This window comes from Sminthopsis crassicaudata, chromosome 4 (assembly GCF_048593235.1).
Source record: "Sminthopsis crassicaudata isolate SCR6 chromosome 4, ASM4859323v1, whole genome shotgun sequence".
Lineage (NCBI taxonomy): Eukaryota > Metazoa > Chordata > Mammalia > Dasyuromorphia > Dasyuridae > Sminthopsis > Sminthopsis crassicaudata.
The window spans coordinates 258,188,797-258,214,381 of record NC_133620.1 but is presented as its reverse complement, the minus strand read 5'-3'; the positions used below and the strand labels follow the sequence as shown (position 1 = coordinate 258,214,381).

At 33.2% G+C, this 25,585-nt stretch overlaps 1 protein-coding gene and 1 long non-coding RNA gene across 2 annotated transcripts in view; one reads left to right on the top strand and one right to left on the bottom strand.

Moving 5' to 3' along the window:
* Nucleotides 1–25,585, bottom strand: part of DST (dystonin) — a 570,187-nt gene that overhangs the window by 298,261 nt on the left and 246,341 nt on the right. Inside the window, 1 exon segment of the mRNA XM_074310618.1 lies at nt 17,639–17,700. Coding sequence (XP_074166719.1) covers nt 17,639–17,700 — 62 coding nt within the window.
* Nucleotides 1–25,585, top strand: part of LOC141566276 (uncharacterized) — a 141,265-nt gene that overhangs the window by 64,322 nt on the left and 51,358 nt on the right. The gene's annotated exons all lie outside the window — the stretch shown is intronic.

The following is a 25,585-nucleotide window of genomic DNA, read 5'->3' as shown; positions in this document are numbered from 1 at the left end:
AAAGTGGCAGTCATCAAAAAAAGTTGGTACTGGCTAAGAATTTCTTACAGAGTTGTAGATCAGTGGAATTTGTGAAGTACACAAGACACAATAGTCAATACCCAAGTACCTGTTTGATAAACCCAAAGATGCTAGTTTCTGGGCTAAGAACTCATTATTTTTCAAAAATTGCTGGGAAAACTGGAGAATAGCATTATAAAAAGTAGGCATAGACCGACATTTAACCCCCTACACTAAGATCAGATCAAAATAGGTACATGATTTGGACTTAAAGAGTAATACCATAAGCAGATTAGGAGAGCAAGTACCTGTCAGTTCTATGGAGAAGGAAAGAATTTATAGCTAAACAAGAGATCAAGAACATTATGAAATGAAAAATGGATAATTCTGACTATGTTAAATTAAAAGGCTTTGCATAAAGCCACGCAACCAAGATTAGAAAAGAAGCAGAAAGTTGGGAAGCAGATTTTATAGCCAGTGTTTCTGATAAAGGTCTCATTTATAAAATATCCAGAAAACTGAGTCAAAATTGTGAGAATATATGTCACTTCCCTATTAATAAATGTCAAAGGAGAACAGGCAATTTTCAGATGAAGAAATTAAAGTTCTCTATAGTCATATGAAAAATGTTTTAAATCTTTATTGATTAGAAACAACTCTGAGATACTACCTCATTAATCAGATTGGCTAACATAGCAAAAAAAGAAAATCATAAATGATGGAGATGTGGGGAAAACTGGAACACTAATGCTTTGTTGATGGAATAGTGAACTGATCCAACCATTCCGGAAAACAATTTGGAACTATGCTCAAAGGGTTATAAAACTGTGCATACCCTTTGATCCAGCAATATCACTACTAGGTCTGTAACATCCCAAAGAGATCATAAAAAAGGAAAAAGGAGCCATGCATATAAAAATGTTTATAGCAGCTCTCTTTATGGCAAAGAACTTAAACTTAAAGGGATACCCATCAGTATACTTAGAAAACCCCAAAGACTCTGCTAAAAACTATTAGAAATAATTCAGAACTTTTAGCAAAGTTGCAGGATACAAAATAAATCCACATAAATCCTCAGCATTTTTATACATTACCAACACAATCCAAGAGATAAAAAAGAAAAATTCCATTCAAAATAACTGTTGATAGTATAAAATATTTGGGAATATAACTACCAAAGGAAAGTCAGGAATTATATGAGCAAAATTATGAAACACTTGCCACAAAAATAAAGTCAGATTTAAATAATTGGAAAGATACTGAGTGCTCTTAGATAGGCCAAGCGAATATAATAATGATGACAATACTCCCTAAACTAATCTATTTATTTAGGGCTATACCAATCAGACTCTCAAGAAACTATTTTAATGATCTAAAAAAATAACAACAGAATTCATATGGAACAACAAAAGGTCGAGAATTTCAAGGGAAGTAATGAAAAAAAAATTAAATGAAGGTGGTCTAGCTGTACCTGATCTAGAACTGTATTATAAAGCAACAGTCACCAAAACCATTTGGTATTGGCTAAGAAATAGACTAGTTGATCAGTGGAATAAGTTAGGTTCACAGGGCAAGATAGTGAATAAAAATAGCAATCTAGTGTTTGACAAACCCAAAGATCCCAACTTTTGGGATAAGAATTCATTATTTGACAAAAACTGCTGGGAAAACTGGAAATTAGTATGGCAGAAACTAGGCATGGACCCACATTTAACACTACATACTAAGATAAGATCAAAATGGGTCCAAGATTTAGGCATAAAGAATGACATCATAAATAAATTAGAAGAACATAGGATAGTTTATTTACCTCTCAGACTTGTAGAGGAGGAAGGAATTTGGGTCCAAAGGAGAACTAGAGATCATTATTGATCACAAAATAGAAAATTTTAATTACATCAAATTAAAAAGTTTTTGCACAAACAAAATTAATGCAAACAAGATTAGAAGGGAAGTAACAAATTGGGAAAACATTTTTACAGTTAAAGGTTCTGGTAAAGGCCTCATCTCCAAAATATACAAAGAATTGACTTTAATTTATAAGAAATCAAGCCATTCTCTAATTGATAAATGGTAAAAGGATATGAACAGACAATTTTCAGATGATGAAATTAAAACTATTTCCACTCATATGAAAGAGAGTTCCAAATCACTATTGATCAGAGAAATGCAAATTAAGACAACTCTGAGATACCACTACACACCTGTCATATTGGCTAAGATGACAGGAACAAATAATGATGAATGCTGGAAAGGCTGTGGGAAAACTGGAACACTGATGCATTGTTGGTGGAGTTGTGAAAGAATCCAGCCATTCTGGAGAGCAATCTGGAATTATGCCCCAAAAGTTATCAAAATATGCATCCCTTTGACCCAGCAGTGCTACTACTGGGCTTATATCCCTATGAAATACTAAAGAAAGGAAAGGGACCTACCTGTATGTACCAAAATGTTTGTGGCAGCTCTTTTTGTAGTGGCTAGAAACTGGAAAATGAATGGATGTCCATCAATTGGAGAGTGATTGGATAAATTATGGTATATGAAGGTTATGGAATATTATTGTTCTGTAAGAAATGACCAACAGGAGGAATACAGAGAGGCTTGGAGAGACTTACATCAACTGATGCTGAGTGAAATGAGCAGAACTAGGAGATCATTATACACTTCAACAATGATACTGTATGAGGATGTATTCTGATGGAAGTGGATATCTTCAACATAGAGAAGAGCTAATCCAATTCCAATTGATCAATGATGGACAGAATCAGCTACACCCAGAAAAGGAACACTGGGAAATGAGTGTAAACTGTGAGCATTTTTTTTTGTTTTTCTTCCCAGATTATTTTTACCTTCCGAATACAAGTCTTCCTTTGCAACAACAACAACAAAATTCGGTTCTGCACATATATATTATACCTAGGATATACTATAAGATATTTAATATGTATGGGAATGCCTGCCATCTAAGGGAGGGGGTGTAGGGAAGGAGGGGAAAAATTCATAACAGAATGGAGTACAAGGGGTAATGTTGTAAAAAATTACCTATGCATATGTACTATAAAAATGTTATAATTATAAAATTAATTTTTAAAAAAGGGATACCCATCAACTAGGGAATGGCTGAACAAACTGTATATAAATGTTTTGAAATATTATTGTTCTATAAGAAATTATATACAGGCAGATTTCAGAAAAATCTGAAAAAACTTACATGAACTGATGTTGAATGAAGTGAGTAGAAGTAAGAGAACCTTATATTCAGTAATAGCAACACTGTACAGATGATCAACTTTGATAGACTTTGCTGTTCTTAGCAATACAATTATCTAAGACAAATCTAAAAGACTCATTCATGATTAAAACTATTAACCATATCCACAGAAAAAATTACAGAGCCTGAATGCAGTTGAAAGCATACTATTTTTAGTTTTTTTCTTTCTTTCTCATGGTTTTCCCCTTTTGTTTTGATTCTTCTTTCACAACATGATTAGTATGGAAATATGTTTAATATAACTGTATAAGAATAACCTATGTCAGACTGCTTGCTTAGGGAGGAGAGAGGAAGAAAGAAAAATGGAAAACTTATAAAAGTCAATGTTGAAAACTATATTTACATATAATTGGAAAAAATAGAATACTAAGTGAAAAAATAACCAAAAAAGGGAGTTTCTTCATAAAGACTTATGATATCTAGATCCTATTCTATCCAGCTGTTTTGTCCACTAAATAATTCTGGACCTCAAAGAATTTTAAAATGCTATGATTATTACATCAGCTATGTATCTGCACTTTCCCATTCTAACCATTTGATCTATGTTATAAAAATTTCAATTTTCTAGCCACAAAAAACTTTATTTGTTAAATTTGCTGTTTTATAATAATAGGATATTATGTGAAACTTTTATCTATTTAACCTCCTATATTAAGCCAAGGACAAAAAGTATGAGGAACAATACTCTAGCATCAGCAACAAAGGTCTCTAATAATAATTGTTAATATTACTACTGGTAGCATTAATATTGTTACTTCTACCACCACCAATATAAGAACTATATAGCAAAGTACTTTATAAATATACTTTACTGTAACAATTCAGAAATGTTAGTGTTATTAATATTGTATACAGATGATGAAACTGAGCTAGACAAAGGTTAAATGACATGCCCAGTACCACAAACTATCAAATGTTTGGAGGCTGAATTTGAACTCAGGTCTTCCTGACTACAATTCAGTTCTCTTTCCATGGCACCATCTGGTTTTCCTTTAGCTCTTATAAAAATAAATAACCAATTCCTAATAATAAAATTATCATAATTTTACTAAATAACCTTGACAAAGGTTTTCTTTATTTATCTGCAAATCCTTCCTAAGAAATTTTCCCTTCAAAATTTCTCCCTTCCTAAATGTGATGGTATGTCACATGAGAGACAAAAATGAAGACACAAAAAATGAAGAAGAAGAAGAAGAAGAAGAAGAAGAGCTTCTATTCTGAAGAAGAAGAAGAAGAAGAAGAAGAAGAAGAAGAAGAAGAGCTTCTATTCTGAAGAAGAAGAAGAAGAGCTTCTATTCTGAAGAAGAAGAAGAAGAAGAAGAAGAAGAAGAGCTTCTATTCTGAAGAAGAAGAAGAAGACGAAGAAGAAGAAGAAGAGCTTCTATTCTGAAGAAGAAGAAGAAGAAGAAGAAGAAGAAGAAGAAGAAGAAGAAGAGCTTCTATTCTGAAGAAGAAGAAGAAGAAGAAGAGCTTCTATTCTCTAAAACTTATTACTATGCTTTTCAACATATTCTAGTTAAAAAAAAAAGAAGTTATGATTGATATAATGCTGCCATAAAGTTACTATTGACATAGGCAGGCAAATGATATATGCCATAGGTGAATGTTTTCCATGGACATGATAGAACAATAATATTTCTTATAGGCTAGATGTCTCCCACATGGCTCATTTCCAGTTAAGACAAGAAATGACAGGGTAGTGTGGTCAGATCTTTAAATTCAAAATATATTCACAACAAAGTACATTTGAGTTGTAATAATATAAGCAGAGAAATTTTTACCAAGTAAATACTAACAAAAAAAAAAATAAACACAACATGTTTAACCTCAATACTTGAGCATGAATCACCATAGTCCTAACAGTGGTGTTATAAAACAGACCAATGGGCTTGGAGTCTGGAAAGATAGTCCTGGGAAGATAGTTCAAATCTTGTCTCTTATTAGAACTTAGTCAAATTGTTTTAACTTCTATGAGTCAGTTTCTTCATCTTTAAATAGAAGGCTCTACCTAAAATAGTTGCTATAAGGAAAAATTTAGAATATGGATAAAGTGCTGCCTCATGCCCTATATAAGGACTTATTATTTCTATTCCACAGAGGAATAGATATAGCATAACAGTTAAAATATTATATTATTATGTAGATAATGATATATATGTAATAATATTATATAGATATAGATAAATATTATAATTAATAATATATAATTATATAATTGATATTTGCTGTATGACTGGAAGAATAATAGATCCAACCCCACTATTTCTAGTTCATTTTTTCATCTACATGGAATACTCAATGACCTGACATGTATAAAAATAATAAGTAATTATTTACATAGAACACAAGGCAAGTTTTCAAGGCACTTTATGCATATATTCAATTACTGCTATCTGTTACCTCTAAATCTCAAGACCAAGAAAAATGAAAATAGTCTTTCAGCCAAAGCATGCAATGTTAGAGGTCCTGGGATTTTTTATGATGCTCATGGAAAAGGAGCAGCATGTGAGTTCTTTACAGCAGGGAGCATATCTTAATTATAATTTATCATTGTTTTTCCCACACCACCAACCATAAACGTAGGCAAATAGCAAGTGCTTAAATATTTGCTGTATGACTGGAAGAATAATAGATCCAACCCCACTATTTCTAGTTCATTTTTTCAACTACATGGAATACTCAATGACCTGACATGTATAAAAAATGAACAAAGAGTGCAAAAAGATAATTGATATATAGAGTACATAGATGGAATATTAGGGCCTCATTTATTCACTGCCCTAAGATTTGAGAGAAAAGACTAGCGGTCTTCTCTAAAGCACCTCTATAAATGAGCATTGACAAGATAAAACTGCAGTTGGGGACAACCCACTCTAATATTCTCTCAGATTCCTGGCAATAAAGCAAATGGACAAGGAGATGGATGAGGGTTATAGGCCTTTCCCAACATGTTCACTAATGCACTGACAACTCTCTTCACAACACTGGTCACTGATATCCAGTGCTAGCTTTATGATTAATACTGCGTTGACCCCAAAATATCATCTCTCACCTATTATTCAGCCATGATCTTCAAGAGTTTCCTTTTAAAAGTCAAATACTTTTAGTAAAAATAGTAGATGATATGAACTCTAGAATATCATTGATAGCCCATGACTTAAGCTACATGGCATAGTGGATAGAATGCCAGGTGTGAATTCAGGAAGACTGACCTTAGACACTTAAGAGCAGTGTGACCATGGACAAGTCACTTAACTCTGCTTGCCTCAATTCCCTCATCTGTAAAATGGCATACCATTCCAGTATCTCTGACAAGAAAATTCCATATGAGGTGTCACAAAAAGTCGACATGACTGGAATGACTGAACAACAGCAACATGACTTAAGTGGTTTAATTATCATTTAACAATAACAATGAACTAACACTGAGACCAAAAACATTTCCTCTAAAACACATAAAAATACTGAAGAATCCTCCCCACCTCCAGCAAGGAAAGATGCCAAAAGATTGAAAAAGACACTAAAAAGGGAAGGAACACATTAAAATATAATTTCACAGTTTTATCTGTGGTCAGCCTAGCTGTGTCAATCATTTCTCATGCAATTTGTCACAGAAAGATAACTTTTCTAAAAATTCAATTTTCAGACATTAATTCCTTTTCCAAATTGAGAAAAAAGTATTCATAGAATTAAATAATCTTGTTGTTCAGTTATTTTTTATTCTTCTCCTCCTCTTGGTGACTGTTAGGAGTTTTCTTTGCAAAAATACTGGAGTAATTTGTCATCTCATTTTCCAGATGAGGAAACTGAGACAAACAGAATTAAGTGATTTGCCCAGGGTCACACAGCTAGTAAGTGTCTGAGGTCAGATCTGAACTCAGGAACTGATTTTAGGCTCAGTATTCTATAACTCTGCCTCTATGTAGACTTCTACAATAGTTCATTTCTACATACCAGCATGGATTCTTATCTTTAGAATTAGAAGTAAAGAAAAATTATCTTCTGTTATGAAAAGTGAATCCTAGAGAGTAATGAGGTTTTAGCTCTGGAGCCAGATAGGGCATCAAAAACTACTTTGTCCAACTCCTTCCTTTTACAGATAAAGAAATTGAGGCCCAAGGAATTTAAGTGATTTGCCCAAAGTCACATACTTTGGAGTCAGTCAAGACAGAATACAAACTCTGGACTTCAGACTCTTTATACTTACAATGCTGCCACAGAGACCAATGGAATAATACAGATAGAGACCAATTGAATAATATAGATAATAGCTCTTATGAAATGCTCAGAGAATTCTTGTGCAGCCATTCAGGTATCATATTTTGTTTATCTTCATGTTACCATATTTTTTTCAACTCAGTTACTATCCTCTTTTTATTAATCCATATCATGTGCTCATTCTTTCCATTTTTCACTCTTTGCATATAAAACTGGGAAACAATTAAAATGACATTTTCTCCCCCAAAAGAAGAAAACTTAAATAATATAACTTTATGAAGAAAAAGGAAAAAAACAAATACTAATCATTGTTTTCCTTTCTATGTACTTTGAATATTTTAATGGATTGGAATTTAAAGGTCAACCTGCTGGGTTTAATGAGAGAGTAATATCTATTCCCAAATTTAAAAGTTCATATTTTTTAATCCAGATTTATTTTCTTTATTACTAGAAGTTAACTTCATTCTATAAAAGTGACCTACATTCTTTATTTTGGTGAGGCAAAACCAAATGTTGAGTATAAAGTTTGACATTCCACAGTCCTCCATCATGGTAAAGACAAGAGTATGAATGACTACATTTTCTCCAGCCAATCAATTAAAAAACATATTTTAAGTTCCTACTATGTGCCAAGAACTGTGCTAAGCTCTGGGTAACTCAAAATATAACCTTGGGCATGGTCATCAATATAGCCAAATTCCTATAACTTGTACAAGATTATTTTAAAGAAATTCCCATAACTGCTAGAACAAAAAAAATTTATTTGATAAGAAAACATTGTGATGCTCCAATGCCCCAAATTTTCAGTTCTTAAGAGGTAGCCTTCCTTCTATTTTAGTGCTGTGCATTAAAAATTCTTAGCACCACGACCAACAAAATATTTCTTATTCAACCAAAAAGTATGCATACATACATGTATGTTACTGATGAAGTTATAAAATGATACAACCATACTAGAAAGCAATTTGGAATTATGCAAATAAAGTGACTATAAGTCAAGATGCTTTGAACCAGAGACTCCATATTGGACTTTTAGGTCAAAGAAGCTATTGATAGGAAGAAAGTCCAAAATATTTATAACTCTTTTTGTGATAATAAAGACCTGTGAACAAAGTAGATGTCCACTGATTAGGGATTAGCTAAACTTTATTGTGCTATATGATATAAAATGAAGTATAAGTATGGAAAGATTTATATGAACTGAGGCAAAATTAAGTAAGCAGAGCAAAGAAAATAATAAACAATAATTGCATAATGTAAACTGAAAAAAACCCAAAAATCAAAAAGAAATATGAAAAAGCATGATTCAAATGAAATATGAGAAGACAGCCTACCAAACTCTTTAATGCAGAGGCATTACACAATGCACATTTTTTCAAAGTTTTTCATTGTATCAATCCAATGTGCTGATTTTTTTTTCCTCTTAAAAATATTTGTTATTTGGGATGGCTCTTGGGGGATTGATGGAGGAGGATAATGGATTAACTATTAATGATGTAAGAAACAAAAGACATCAATATTTTTTTAAATAAAAGAATTATGGAAAAACTGAAACATATCCAGAGATAGTCAAACAGGAGAGGGAGCACTTTTTAAACCATCAAACAAAGAACCAAATAATGAATATTCAGCCTGGAAAAGACTGATTCAACTTCTTCAATTACTTCAGAGCTTGTGGAAGAAGCACAGTTAGCTTGTGTATCTAGAAAGACAGACTATGAAAGAAGTTAGGAAGAGGCAAATTTCAACTCTATTCAATTAAATTCAGCAAACATTAGGTACCTATTATATGTTGTAGGTATCCAGAGAGAAAAGATTTTGGTAAGACTTGTGCTTACTAACTGCTAAGGATCTTTTAGAATAGGACTTTTAAAATTAATTGGAATGCAACATATGGTGGTACACCTTATACCAGCTTTGGGGAACAGTGCGAAAAAAGGCTGTTTGGGGGGTGCATATGTCTGGAGATCAAAAAGTAGATCAATTTGTCTAAACTTTACACTATGAGAGGATGATAATACAAGATAAATTTTAAAAGGCAAAGTAAAATCTATAGAGGGCCTTGAATGACAAGACAAAACAAGGGAAAGATTGAAGGAAGCCTTTGTGAGATAATAAATTGACTGAAAAGGAGAAGTAGAAAGATAGAAAAAGAACAGATGGAGCAAGACTGTGAAGACAGTTGAAAAGGTTGTGAGTAATCAATGAAGGAGCAAACAGCATTAACCTTGGCAAGGAATAAGGATATCTATTCCCAAGATAGGATATAAGAAGGTAAAAAGAGGCAAAGAAGTATGAAGAGCTGAATAAAAGAAAAAAGTTAAGGGACCTCTGATTAGAAGCTTTCAATCTTCCCAAGGAAGTAGGGAGCTACCATCTGCTATAAATATTTGAGAAGTTTTGTTCAGTCAAGTCAACAAGCATTTTTTAAACACTTACTTGGTGCTAGACATTGTGCTAAGCTCAAGGAATAAAATAAGCAAGCAGAAATAAATTGAACCCCAATGTTCATAGAGCTTACATTCAACTGGGTGAAGGTAACACATAAAAGGAAGTTTAAAAAGGAAATGGAGAACTGTCAGGTTGATAAAAGGCTTGAGAAGAGAGAAAAACAGTAAATAAAAGGAAAGCAGAATTTCTGAGAAGTGAAGGTATAATAAGTTATTTTATCATAAACTCATAATATAAGAAAATAAACATTACATAAGAAAGAACTTTTATACTACCCAAAATTATAATGTCTTACTTTATAAGATCATTTAATTTTTCATTGCTGAAGATGTTTAAGGACAATACTATCTCAAGGAAGCAGGAGAAGGGATTCTTGAATGAAATCAGAGATTGCAACTCTCTTACAATTCTCTGTTGAGACTCTCTGTCAAACTCTCAACAATTCTGTCACCCAAATCTCCTACTTCGTATGATTCTAAACACTTAGAAAATAGCTATCAGCACTTACTGGTCTTCAATTTCTTCATATCCTACTTATGTATCAACAATTCATCATCTTGACTTCTATAACTGAAATGGCTCTTACTCTGCAAGACTAGTAAAAATTGTTTAATTGCCAAATTCAAAATTTTTTTCTCAGATCCTTCTTGATTTTTCTGCATCATTTGACTCTGCTCTCTACTCTGTTCTTCCCTGCCTCTGCTTTTATGAAAAAGTTCTAGTTCTGTTGATTCTCTTCTTATCTATATGACCTTTATTCCTTAGTTCCCTTTGTTGGATCATAATCTATGACTCTCCATTGTGATTGTGTGTGTGTGTGTGTGTGTGTGTGTGTGTCTTATTTTTCTATCGTAAGTGTACTTCTGCTTTTTCTTGACATTCTGTCTGATCTTATCAGTTTCCTTAGATTCAATTATCATTGTTATTAAGATGAGGCATATATATGTATACACACACACACACACACACACACACACACACACACACACACACACACACATATATACACATAACATATTGGGGGGAGGCATATATCCAGATCTCATTTCTCTTTCCTGGCTCTGGTCTTATGGAAATTTCTAACTGATTTTCCCATAGCCACCTGTAACCTATTATATCCAAAGGAGAAATTGTCATTTCCCTCAAAAAAACCTTAAGCCTCTTCATAATTTTCTTTTTTTATGTGAAGAAATTACCATCTAATGAGAGAATATAATTACAAAATTTGTAAATGCTGTCAAATGTTACTGCTGGATTTACTATTTTGCTTTGTCACAAGAGAGTATCCAAGGAATGAGGGGATTTATCATGAAATGTTGTTATCAAAATAAAAGGCTTCTGAAAGACCTCACAAAAATAAATAAGAACAGAAAAGCCAAAATAAAATAATATAATCCAAAAAAAGAGAAATTACCATTCATCCAGTCACCATGGCTCCTAACTATAATCATCCATAATTCGTTAATTCTATTCTCCATATTTAATCTGCTGCCAAATTTTATCAATTCAATCTCCACATCATTTTCCAAATCCATGTCATGACCTCCACCATCAATCAAGCCTTAATCACCCATACTCTGTATTAACAGAGTAGCCGCCTAATGAGGTTTCTCTACCTTATTTCTTCCCTCCATAATTCTACTGCCAAACTGATATTATTAAAACATAATCTGACCATGACTTTCTGCTCAATTGCCCTTTATAGCTCCCTATTACCCAGAGGAAAAAATAGAAACTCTTTGGTGGTACTTAAAACTCTCCACTTTCTGTCTTTGAACTTTCTTTCCCAGAGTGATTTTCCATTTCTCTCATTCATATATTTTATAGACCTGGCAAATACATCATACTATTACCTATGCAAAATGTGCCATCTTCTATTTCTTTTCCTTGGCTCAAACTCTCATGCCCGGAATGCATTTTTTCTTCCCCTCAGCCTCTTGAAATCTAAGCTCCTTCAAGATTCCTAAACCTCTGCTCAAAATTACCTTATGTATATGATTCTGTATGTGTCTATGTATGAATGTATATACATATATGTATATATGTGTATTGATCTGTGTATTCTCCCATCTCACTCCTCCTCTCCTCTACCAGCAGGACACAAGTTCCTTGGGCAAGAACAATTTCATCTTTCCCCCTTTATATTCCCAGAACTTGGCACAGTGCTAGGCAAAAATAGTAAGTCGCATAACTATATTCTAAACAATTTTAAATTGTGGCTCGTTTATTACCAAAGTCAATGCTCAGACTACCTTTTCTTCTCTCTTCAACAGAGAGGAGCTGTCTAGAGGTATCCAGGTAGTACAATGGAGAGAGTTCTGGACCTGTGTGTTCAAATCTATGCTCAAACACTAGCTGCGTGACATTAGACAACTCAACATCTCTCAGCTTCAGTTTCCTCAGCTGTAAAATGAGGATAATAATAGCATCTGCCTCCAAAGGTTGTTGAGAGGATCAAATAAGATAATATTTGTAAAATGCTTAGTACAGTGCCTGGCACATAGTAAGCACTCTATAAATGTTATCAAATTTATAAATTATCAAAATGGGGATAACAGATTGATAAATGAGTGGGATGTGAAGAAATGAAGATGGTAAGTGATCATAGTTATTTTCTACATATTTAGAATCATAGTAAATGGGGGGATTGAGGTGACAAAATTTCGAGAGTTGGAAGAGAGTTATATTTCCACTTTGGTCTAATGTTCAAATAGGTCTGAATACAGACAAAGGACTTAAAATAAGTGAATGTTATTTTCCCATTCATGTGTATTTTGGTTGTACTCCCATGTCACATGTCCCCACCACATACCTCAGTTTGTGTATTTCAACAGACTGATATTCAACAGATTGATAAAAGAAAAAAAATACCCAAACAAAAATACGTTATAGGGTCCAGAAATCATTCTACATATAAATATCATAGACATATACAAAGACAGATTTCCCCTTTCATTTCTTCCTTCTCATAAGCTGCAATTTTTTTTGGCCACTTGTTACCAAATATAGGAAACAAAGAATAACATTAGTATGCTTTCAGCCACTAAATTTGCAAAGGTCAGCTACCAAAGAAAATGTCCATCTGTTGTCTTGATTGAACAGTGAAGAGGTTGGAAATTATTCACTGGTTTACCCACTGAAGTTATTCTAAGAAGGATTTTTCACATGTAAAATATTCTGAGAATGCAATATCAGTTCTATTCTTATGATGTTTATCTTGAAACAAATTTTTTGAGATTTTCACTTTCGTTAATATTTTTATTATATTTATCTTACAAATTAAAAAACTTTTTAAGCGATAATAAAAATGTTAAAATAATTACATAGGCCAAATAAATGTTAAATACAAAAGATAAGTAGTTTATGGTTATATTAAAATACTATTAAAAAAACACTACTTGTTCAACTTTCTTGTATTGATCTATACAATTTTTAAACTAAAACTGTCATAAATATATTTAACATCTCCTGAAAGAGTTAATGTCACTTTTTACATAACTTTGTTCATTCTCAGCATGTCATATTACACTCAGAAGTAATCTGAGTTTATTATATAATTATTCTTAGTCTTCTCTCATGTGAAAAGACTACATTTTAAACATCAAATTAACATAATTATATTAAATTAAGAATATTATACATAAGAAGCTTAACTATATTTGCAACTATTTTTCTTACACTGATTTTTTTTTTGTGGGTACAGAGATTAAATTAAGTCACACCATATTGACTTTAGTCATTTAAGAATACTGATTAAAAAAAGCCAAGTACAATGTATCTTTGTTTCATGTTTCTGTTGTTATTAGAGCAAACTAAATCTTTTGTTAACTGTTCAATGACTTGAGAGAACTTCATTTTCTCCCAGAATAGGTCCTGAACTGAGAGTGATGGCTCAGTCCCACTCTTAGAATCAATTGCTTCTTTCCCATTAAGATTTTTCAAATCATATTTTTCTTACCACAAGCAATGCCCTCTGACTTTCTTTTTGAACAAGCAAACATTAATTGCAGTGATGAAGCTTCTGAATAGTGGACAAGCCTTTGTTTCCTTGAATTTCTTGATCCTAAAATCTACCATCTAACTGATTTTGCCACTGTCCCTTCTGCTCACTTTCACACTTGTCACCAAAATTTCAAATATATGTTGTCTTAATTTTGGTGCTTCATAGGACTTGTTTTTGTTCATACTCTGTATTTGATGTTGGTGAATAATTAGCAATTATCTTCAAAGTGGTTTTCTAGCTTTCCATTAAAATGTTTCTCTGTACTTTTGGATACATGATAATGCTACAAATTCTGTTATTCATCTCTCCTTTGATCAAGAATTTGTAAGTCATGCATATATCTATTTGTGACTTCATTATGTTTCATTTGTTTCAGGCTTAACAATACAGATATAACTTGATTTCTTCAGTAGCTGCCAATATGTTCAACATTGGATTGGATTTTTATATTTTCTTCTATTTTTTCATTTTTTTGGTTTTGCTTGATTGATTCCTGATGTCTCATTGAGTCATTCATTTCCATTTGTTCAGTTCTGATTTTACTTTTTTTTTAAATTCTTTTTGAATTTGCCCAATTAAATTTTTCAATGAGTTGTTTTGTTCAATGGATTTTTTTTCCATTTCACAAATTCTGTTTTTTAGGTAGTTGTTTTCTTTTTCCATTCTGTCAAATCTATTATTTAAGGAATTATATGTTTTTTTTTTTCCATTTTACTTAGTCTATTGTAATGGATTTTTTCCAGATAATTTCTGTGTTTCCCTTTCCAAGCCCTCTTACAAAGTTCTCAATTCTTTCCCCCTTTTTCCTTCTAGCTCTCTTTTAAGTTCCTTTCTAATTTCTTCTGGGAGAGCCTTGCATGAGGGGATCAATTTATTTTACCCTCTGGGGCTTCATCTGGAGACAATCTGCTTTTGATCTCCTTAGGTTTGAAATCTGTTCTCTTTCACCATAAAAACTATCTATGGTCAAAGCTCTTTTTGCTTTTTAACTCATTTTTTTAAGCTGAGATCTGCTTTTAGGGCAAGGGAGATTGTCTAAGCTTCCTCTACAAGCTGCTAACTGACTTCAATGCTGGGTGGGTGTGGCCAGGTCCCAAGAGAGTCTGGCATTTGGGGTTCACTATTGATCTTTTGTGTTTGTGTTGGATGTTTTATAACTTCTCTGCTAATCTACTGGCTTGTAACCAAGGCAAAGTAGCCAATACTGCTGTAGATTCCTCCCTGTAGATTCTCCAGTGCACGAAGTCCCCACTGCCCCAGTTCTGCGTTGCCTGCCTTTGGTGACCATGATCAGCCAGCTTGCACTTGGCCCACCTCCCTCCAATTAAAACAGACCTTTCCTAATGATCTTTGAAATTATGTTCTGCTGATAATTTGTTGCACTCCCAATATTTATGAGTTCTGCCAGTCCAGAGCTAGTTCAGAAGCTAGATTTGCTAATTAGTCTGAGGGTCATGGGAAAAGATTATGCCCCTGGATGGGATTTTTACATTCAGAATGCCAACATAAAAACTAAAATTAGTAGACCAGTAGGGAAGAGCAGCAAAACACAGTAAGTAGAGTGAATTTAACCTGGACCACATAAATTCAAAGTCTTTCTCTTGACTCTATAGCTGTGTGACTCCAGATAATTAACCTCTCTGAATCTCAAGGAATTCTTTAGAACTTAGTTACCTAATCAAAGAGCATTTGACATCTGTTTCAGTGGATAGAGTCCCTAAATAGGGCTCTTAACCCAATGATATTTCCTTCATATATTCTCAGAGACCATTTAGGAATTATGTGATTCTTATGACTATTGCTCCTTTTTCTGATGCCTTTCATTGAAGAAAAAGAAGGGGTCAGAATACTGAAAAATATTTTGGTTTTGTGTTTTTTTTTTTAACTTACCTCACCCACTACCTTATCATTATCACCCTGCCCCCTTACCTTTTTTTTCCCTAGTATTTCTGACCTTCCTTCTATCCAGCCTCTCCCTTTTCTTTCCTCTTCCTGGTCCTCCTTCTTTATAGGGTTATAGGGTTAGATAAATTGCTGCACCCAACTGAATGATTAAGTTATTCCCTCCCCTCTTTGAGTCAAAACTGATGTGATCAATCTTCAGAACAATGCTCATCCCCCTTCCTTCTTCCCCTCAATTATAATAGATCTTCTGTGTCTCTTCATGTGATATAATTTGTCCCATTATGCCTTCCCTTTCCTCTTCTTCTAGTGCAGATGTTTTGCCACCCCTTAAAGTCTTATTCTTTGATATCATCACATCAGAGTCCTTTCACAACCCCTCCCTCCATCCATGTGATGCTCCCCTTTGCCCTAATAACAACTAAATTTCTCAAGAATTACAGATAGCATTTTCTATCTAAGGATGTAAACAGTTTAACCTTTAAATAATATATATTTTCCACTGTTTACCTTTCTATGCTTTTCTTGAGTCTTGTGTTTGAAGATTAAATTTTCTATTTAATTTTGTTTTTTTCAAAGTCTCTTACTTCAATGAAGTAAGAGTTACTGCTTACTTCATTGAAGATCATCACCTCCCCTGAAATATGATGTTCAGTCTCGCTGGGTAGCTAATTCTTGTTTGTAACCCCAGGTCCTTTGACTTTTAGAATATGATATTCTAGAATCTCTGATCCTTTTTGTAGAAGCTACCAGATCCTGAATCAAAGGACTGGGTTCAAATCCCAATGTATAATATTGAGGAAGTCAATTCGTACTCTAGTCCTGTATTTCCTAATCTATAAAACTAAGTATCATCATTAAACACCTTCTTAATTATAAATGGTTTGAGGCCATGAGTTTATTCTCATATATTTTAAGTTAAATAGGCTTTTATGAAAACTTACTTCTAACACTATTTTCTAAGTGAAAATGATGATTTACCTAAAACAGACCAACATGTAGACATTTGGAAAACAATTTATTTCCAAGTTGAATTCTGGCTAAAATATCATAATCAATACTTTACTGGGGGAGTTTCAAAACTATTTGGCAGGTAGGGTAATTGAAATATAAGATAATAAGTGACGTTTTCTGCATCATACCAAGTTTAATGAAACTAAATCTTGGAACTCATATTTTTGTTTATACCAACTATATGTATTTTTAGACCCACAAAGTCAATCATAGAAATAATTATGGAAATCATTTTAAATGATGAAAAAAATCTCTGGCTCAGAATTAAATGGCAGCATTTTGACATGTACTCTATAGGTTAGACAGCATTGATTAAGTATAAGGCACTGTGCTAAGAAGAACTATAGAAACAGGAAAAAGAGTGTCTGCTGTCAAAGAAATCACAGTCTAACAGGAGAAATATGCAAACAACTAGAATAATACATAAGGGAGTTTACTACCTACAAGCAAATTATATATACTCAATAATTAACAGATAGCTAGCACTAGCATTAAGGAAAATTAAGAAAGGTTTCTTATGAAGATGAGACTTTGAGAAGCTACGATCTGCCAACTCACCGAAGCATTATTTTAACTTTTAATATACTCCAGAACAAAGTAATAACATACTTTGCCAATGACATGTTGCTAACTGCAATCTTAAGAAACTTATTTCCTCACCTCTGTTATTATACAAAGACCACATACTAATTATGTGTCTAGATACCTAGAAGTCAAAGTATCCCAATTGCATACCTTCAATTACTCAAAGACAAAAATTGCAAGAAATACAAACTGACCTTCATGAGATGCTGATTTATCCACTTAGTGAAAGTTTTCTTTTGAACTTTGTCCCGTTCATCTGAAAAAAAGATAAAGAGATGTGACTATTAGTAAACATATAACTACCTGAAGGTTTATAATAATATGTAGAAATAATCCAATGGTATCTCTTCATGTATTGAGTCTATGCATATAAAAAGATGATGTAAAAGATGCTATTTATCATTTCTATCAGTCATAACCAAAACTTTTTCTACTAGACCAAACACAGTGAAGATAGAAAAGGGAGGTAGCTGCACAGACAACAGTTTGACCATGAGAGTAGTCATGTTGGGAGAGGGAATGGCCCATTTCCCAGATAATCCAAATCCAGCCCATGTTCATATAGGGAATGAAGATCATATTTGCTTCTTCTAAAGAGTTAAATAAAGAAGTCCAGAGTATCAAATCAACTATAAGGTAGGTACTATCACCTCCATTACTGATCATTCTTTCCTAAGGCTCAATTGCAAAGGTCACTTTATCATTGATCCATCACCACAAGGTGTGATGGATACCACCAAGAATTATGCAAGAGTCCTGGTTTTTTCATGGAATCACAAATATCTGTCTCTGTCTCTCTGTGTGTCTGTCTGTCTATCTGTCTCTCTCTTTCTCCCTTTCTCCTTCCCCCTCCCCTTTTTTCTTCTTCCCTCCCTCCTCTTTCTTTCCCTCCCTCCTTTGTTCTATACATAAACAATCTTTCTTTATTCTCTACTACCCTTCAATACTACATCCAGACCTCAAGAATCCTTTTCAAGCCTTTCAATAACAGCATCTTATTCAAAAGTCCGTCTGTCCAATAAAAACAAAATGGTCACCAATATCCAAATATAAATAAAACCAAAATCTTAGTATAATAATACTATAATCTTTTCTTTTTCCTTGGAATCTCTTTCAACAAAATTTATCATCTCTTTAATGAAGCTTCAGACATTTATCTCTCTTTTAATTTATAGAATATTACAGGCATCAGGAACAGCTGAGTGTGGAATTTTCCACTACTAATGCAGGTTGGCACCTTCTCTTCATTTCATAATCTTAGATATCTTGCCTAGAGCAATGAAAAGTCAAATGATATGCCTGGGATCCCACATCCAGTATGTTGTCAGAGGTGAGATTTGAACTTAGGGCTTCATGAATTCAAAGCCAGCTCTATCCAGTACATTCTCACTAAGATTTAAAATTGTGATTGCAGAAATGCAGTCCAGAAAAGTGTTTGCCAGATTATCTCACTCACAGAATATAAAGTTCAAAATGGCTTTTATAAGCAGTTGTCTTTAGGATCCACAGCCTCAGTCTCAACAAACTTAGAAATCAGTTTAAACACCAGATGGTTACATACATGCAACCACACACATAGTCACACACCTCATTTCCCAGAATTATTATCTTTTCATATGGAGATACAACTGACACATGATCCCAAAGAGAAAATAAAGGAGTACTCTGTCCTTTACCTGTGACTTAACACAGTCAAGTTACACTGATATCATTTAACATTTGCTGAATATCAACACCCAAGATATCTTAAAAACAGTTGCCCTCAGAATCGTGATATCTATAGTTTTTCATGTCTTAAAGCCATAACATTAACCAAAATGATTTTTTCCTAAGACATATGTTTTGTATGTTCTACCTCCAAAGTGTTAAAGGTAACTGAAGTATCAAATCAGTTACAAAACAGTACTATCAGTTCCAATACTGCCCACTCTTCCCTGAGACTCCATAGCAAAGGTCATTTTGTCACTGCCACCCACAAGGTGCTAGGAACGCCTTGGTTTTTCATGGGATTATAGACCAAGTGACTACACTTCCTGCATTTATTTCTTCCTTTCCAGCTCTCAGATTATGTGATGTGATCAGACAACATGGGTTTTAACAGTCAGCATTCTAGTAAATTCCTAAATATTCTACTTAACAGCTATTGGAATGATTAATGCTACAGAAAGACTGCATAGTAGTACTTTAGGAAGAATTCTTTCAGACCCTAGAAAATAAAACACATTTCATAATTTTGGAAAGACAGATGTGAGCACGACATCCTAAATATGTACCATTTTAGCTGACAAAAAAGGCAAGAATACTCAGTCACTTTTAATTTTATAAGCTGAATCCCCAAAGACCTCTGATGCTTAAATGTGAAAGTCATCATACATAATATGAATTCTGATTTCCTATATGCAGGAGCCACAGTTGGGCTGGCCCATTTCCTGTGGTTATAATTCTATGCTGCCCAAATCATTGGGCCATTTTTCATCTAAAGTGAATATCATATTCTAGACATGGTTAATGATAATGCTGCTACTTCTCGGAAACCAAACACCAAAAGGCAACTCTTGAAGGGTGACAATGACTAATATTAATGGAAATCTAAGCAGCCCATTTTTTTTTAGATATTAACTTTTTGTTTCTAATGCTTCTCAACTTTTTAATATTAATTCAAGTAGCAAGTCATCAAAAATGTATATAACTTGGATTTGTTTATGGTCTAGTGTAGATTATGATTTTTTAAGAGTTCTTCTGTCTGCTTTTATAATCCTTCTGGACTAGAAATCATAATCTGCATCATTTGCAGACATTCCTGTTTCAATACAGACATTTCTCAGTTCTCTTCAATTAAAACTGCCTGAGAACTTTAAAACCATTTCATGATTTATTTTGTCATTTCCTACATAAGCAGGATAGGGAAGAATAGCCTTATTTCTCAGGTTAAGAAAAGTTCTCAATGAAAATAATAATTAAATTGCAAGAAGACATCAAGAACCAATTTCATTTTTCCAAAAATCATCAATATTGAGTTTTTCATTTGATAACCCCCCAATTTCCTGTAAAATTGTTATCTATGCTGAGTGACATACATTTATGAAAGCCTCTACTCCAAACTAATGGTAACATATTACTTGAAACCAACAGGAGGGTGCAGGTGGGGAGGGGGTGTCTTTAAATAAAGGAAATGCTCATTTTCCTCATTCACAAAAAAAGGAAGTTGGACTAGATGATGTTCTTGGCTTTTTCTAGCCCTTATGTCCTGTGATTTCCTATAACTTAACTAAAATGATATATAAATAAAGTTTGGGATCCAAGAAAGGATAGTTTTATTTGCTTTATTTTTTGTATTAAAAATATGAATGTTAGAACTCATTATTCAAATGAAATCAAATTTAGGGGGTAGAAAAAAAAAGCTAAGAATATATTTAGAAAATATTTTAGATTCATAGGGTTTTAAAGTTGGAAAAGTCCTTAAAAAGCCTCTATTCCAGATGTTCACAGACTTTTTTCTTAAGGAGAGCTAAGTATTAAGCTCATTGATTGGGGCAGGGAATGGAAAGGCTGAGAATGTTAGTCACTGCCCTAAGCAAAGGAAAAGTGACTAGCAATAATAAAAATAACAAAAATAACACCATCACATTCATATCACTTTGACGTTTGGAAATTCATTTCTTTAAGTTAAGGAAGCTAGGGAGTAGATAGAGCACTGAGTCTGGAATTAAGAAGGCCTTAGTTCAAAGCTACCCTCAGATACTAGCTTTGTGAATCTGGTCAAGTATTTTCACTTCTATTTCTTCAATTATAAAATGAAAATAAAAATGGCATCTACCTCAAAGAGATATTATGAGAATCAAAGGAGATAATATTTGTAAAAAAAAAAAAAAAAAAAAAAAAAAAAAGGTTCAGCAGTTTCTTTCTAGGCCTCTAGATCCCAGACATCCAGACATCTAATGTACAAAATCAATATTAACTTCCAAGGGTTGAGATTTATTTCTTTTTATTCTAATTTTCAATTTAAAGGAGATTTGAAATTTACAAGGAAATGTATTTTAAAATGTTACCAAACAAGAGGAAGGAATAGAGATACACATACTACATTCAAAGAAACAAACAAATAAACAGCAACAACAATAAAAAATAAAGACTTTTCCCCCTTTACCACCTCTCAAAATTTAATTCCCACTCATCTACATCTGAGGGAAAAAATGATTACTGAGTTCAACTTTTCCAACATACTTGAGCAAAATGTGAAATTATCAATCGTAAACTGAATGTTGAAAAATATTTTTAATCAAATACCATGAGAAGCCTGTTGTGTGTAGAAGACTGTACTAGGTTTTGGTGTAGAAACCAAATGCCCTCAGAAAGGCTTACAGTTTTATAGAGAAAGTAGAGAAAAAGCAAGGGAAATTGGGATAGGCAAGAGGATGAAGGAGAGGAAGGGAGAAATATTTTGAAAGTGACTAGGAAAGCATAAGAAATTAAGTCTGGGGGCAGCTAGATGGCACAGTGGATAGATCATCAGCCCTGAAGTCAAAAGGACCTGAGTTCAAATCTGACTTCAGACACTTAACACTTCCTAGCTGTGTGACCCTGGGCAAGTCACTGAACCCCAATTACCTCAGGGGGAAAAAATTAAAAAATCTGGATGTTACCTGAAATTTTCAAGTTATTAAATTGAATGCTATCATGTAAGACTTTGGTATTAGGTGATCAGATTATTATTTCTACTATTTTATCAACATACTTTAAGCCTGTTATTGTTGAGTTGTGTCCAACTTTTCATGAGCCCATGGACCAGAGGTTTTCTTGGCAAAGATATTGGAGTGGTTTGCCATTTCCATCTCCAGTAGATTGAGGCAAACAGGGTTAAATGACATCTTGAGGGTTACATAAATGTCTGAGGCAGGAACTGATCTCACAAAGATGAGTTTTCCTGACTCTAGGCCCAGCACTTTATTCACTGAATCATCTAGTTGCCCACATAAACTTAATTAGAGAATGATTTGCATTAGGATTTACCAATCCATAGAAAGGGCCAGTAGGTGGTAGATTAAGAGTGCCAGGCCTAAAGTCAGGAAGATTCATTTTTCTGATTTCAAATCTGGTCTCAGACACTTACTAGCTAAATGATCCTGAGCAAGTCACTTAATCCTGTTTGCCTCAGTGTCCTCATATGTAAAATGAGCTAGAGAAGGAAATGGAAAACCACTCCAGTATCTCTGCCAAGAAAACCCCAAATGGACACAAAAAGTAGGGCAGGACTAAAAAACAAACAACACAATACATAAAGGAAATATGATATAAAGAAAGAAAAAATACAAAAAGCTTATTATGTGGACTTTTTGTCTTTCCTTCTCCAAATCAAGTCAATTAAAATGTAGAAGATGTTAGCAATATACTATTTGGTTGTCTGAATTCTGAGTTACATATAGAAATATAACTTTAACTGGAATGTATATATGGAATCAATATGAAGGAATAAAAATTCTATATAACCATCTTAAAAAGTTATTTCTTTTCTGGGAAAACAATATGGTCTATGAAAAATTAATCAATCATGTGAATAAAATTAAAAATGAAACATCATGTTTCTATTATATTATGGTAGGAACTTATGCAAATTAAATATAAGAATATGCAGTTAATCTAATACTAGTATCTGATCATTATAAATCACACTAAGATATAAAATTATGACTCAAAAGTAACTAACAAGCAATTACAGAAAAATGCATACACATACATATTTATATAGCCAGAACTCCTTGAAAATAGGAACTGTTTCATTTTTCCCCTTATTTCCTAAGCACATAGGATAGTGCATATCATAACATAAGTGCTTAACAGACAGTTGTTAATATGTATACCCCATTATAAATTCATAAGATGTGTCACTCAAAACTTCTTATGTTGGTGACTAATAGTAGTTAGTAAGAGTTCTACCTTCCATAAAAAGAATTTTTAAAACTTTTTCATAAATCTTATTAAGCCTAATTGGTGAGAATTCCTTTGGAAGTAGGAGACATTTTTTACAAAGAATTCCTATGTTATTCAACACCAAACTGGAAGGGTTAATATGAATTTTATTGTTCCAATCTTGCTAATGGAAAGTAATAAGAGTCCTATGGAAAAAAAGTTTCAAGATCTGTCCCTTTTTTAAACTAGCTCAACAAAAAGGGAGTAGTCCAGATTACACCATCTAATTTTCCAATCTGTACTTTTATAATGGTCCTTTCTGTTAGTTTAGACAGTGATGTCTACACTGAGGTTATATTTTGGGTAATGCTACCATGACAACAATTAGGGAAGGAATTCCTATGCTCTCAGAGAGTTTACAGGTTTTACTGGCTAACAAGTCAGTTTTCAGGGAATAAAATTTAGTAATACACTTCTATATAAAAATTATATTTAAAGAATAAATCAGTAATCATTATAACCATAACAACATAACATTTCCAAATTAATGGCCAATAAATTTCCAAATGTGGCTTTAAAGAAAGAGCTATTATAATATGAAAGAAAGAGAAGGAAACAATTTATAAATCATCCTATTAATTACAACTACTTACAGGGAAAGGGAAAAATCAAGGAAATAATAAATATCTGTGCAAATCATTATTGATCATTGAAAACCACACTGATTTATATTCAGTTCAATCCAATCAAACTTAAATGCTTTTAATATCACAAAGAAAGAAATATTAAAACAGAAAAAGAAAGCACAACCTACTCCAAAGGGCTTCGATAAAGCTATAGTCCTAGTTTGCCTGGTATTCTGAAAAGTGCCCTGCCATATGCAAAATTCTCCCTGTACAAACACAAATAGTACAATTTTTCCAATCCTGAAAACACGGGAAATGGAGGATTTATACACATTGCTCTACTGACCCATACAGCACATCTGTTCCACCAGCTTTATATTCCACTCTCGATCATTTTTAAGTAGCTGCCCCATCATTCTCTAGGGAAGTTGGCTGACAGGTTGTCCTTCACTCCTGACATCCAAACTTAAGGTGTTACTTACTATACACACGGTTACTTCCTATTCAGAAAGCAAGTACTGCTCAGACACTCCTCCTGGCAGACTAAAGAGAAAAAAGTAACTCCCCCTTTTAAATAAACATGAGGTTTTGCTAAGTCTCCTCTGTTTCCACAGAAGGCAGAGGTATGACTTATAATTAAAGAATCTGACTAAACCACATTTCTTCTTGTAATTTTAAATATGCACATATAAAAAATGCTCTCCTTTTAAAAAGAAGTTTTATGCTATTCAGAAATCCTCATGTGTAGACAGAACCTTTCTTATTAACAGACTAATAAAACAAATTACATTCTACCATGTAACTAGTTGGTGACTTTTTTTCCTCAACTCTTCTAATATCCCAGGCAAAATTTCTCTAGAATAAAATAGTCAGGATCCACCCTAAATTGTTTAACCCAAGTCTAGTGAATCTGAAACCTATGAAAGTGAAATGAGATTACTTTGCAATTAGGACACATCTCATTCATATCTAACAATCCGTATGGAGAAACTAAACTTGCACCATCTGCATAAGCATAAATGGAAAAGAAGGCAGTAGTAAGAAGTCACTGCTTTCCATTCTCAGCTGGGGAAAGGATGAAAGTACTGAGAAATAAATGGCTATGGTCAACCAATTCACAAAAGAGATATGGCTTTCACTTTTGTAGAGACATATTTCCTTAGGAAATAGATAGAATCCTCTCATACACACATATAAAACCTTGCCAATAAAGCCATAATCTCCAAATACAGGTGTCAAGGAGTGTCACTAACATGCAGAAGCTAAGTGGCAGAGTAAATAGGGTGCTAGTGCTAAAATCAAGAAGATCCAAGTGCAAATCCTACCACAGGCTCTTACCAACTCTGCAACTACAAGCAAGTTATTTGATCTTTGCTGATCTCAGTGTGCTCAGCTATAAAGTGAAGGTAAATAAAAGCACCTACCTCCCAGGCTTGTTGTGATGATCAAATGAGATAGTTATAAACTGCTTAAAACAGTAACTTGCACATTGTAGGCATTACATAAATGCCTACTATAAATTTTATGATAAAAAGCACTCTACTTGAAGTCAGAAAATTGAATTTAAATTATGGTCTGCTGATTATTATCTCTATTATCTTGGTTGAT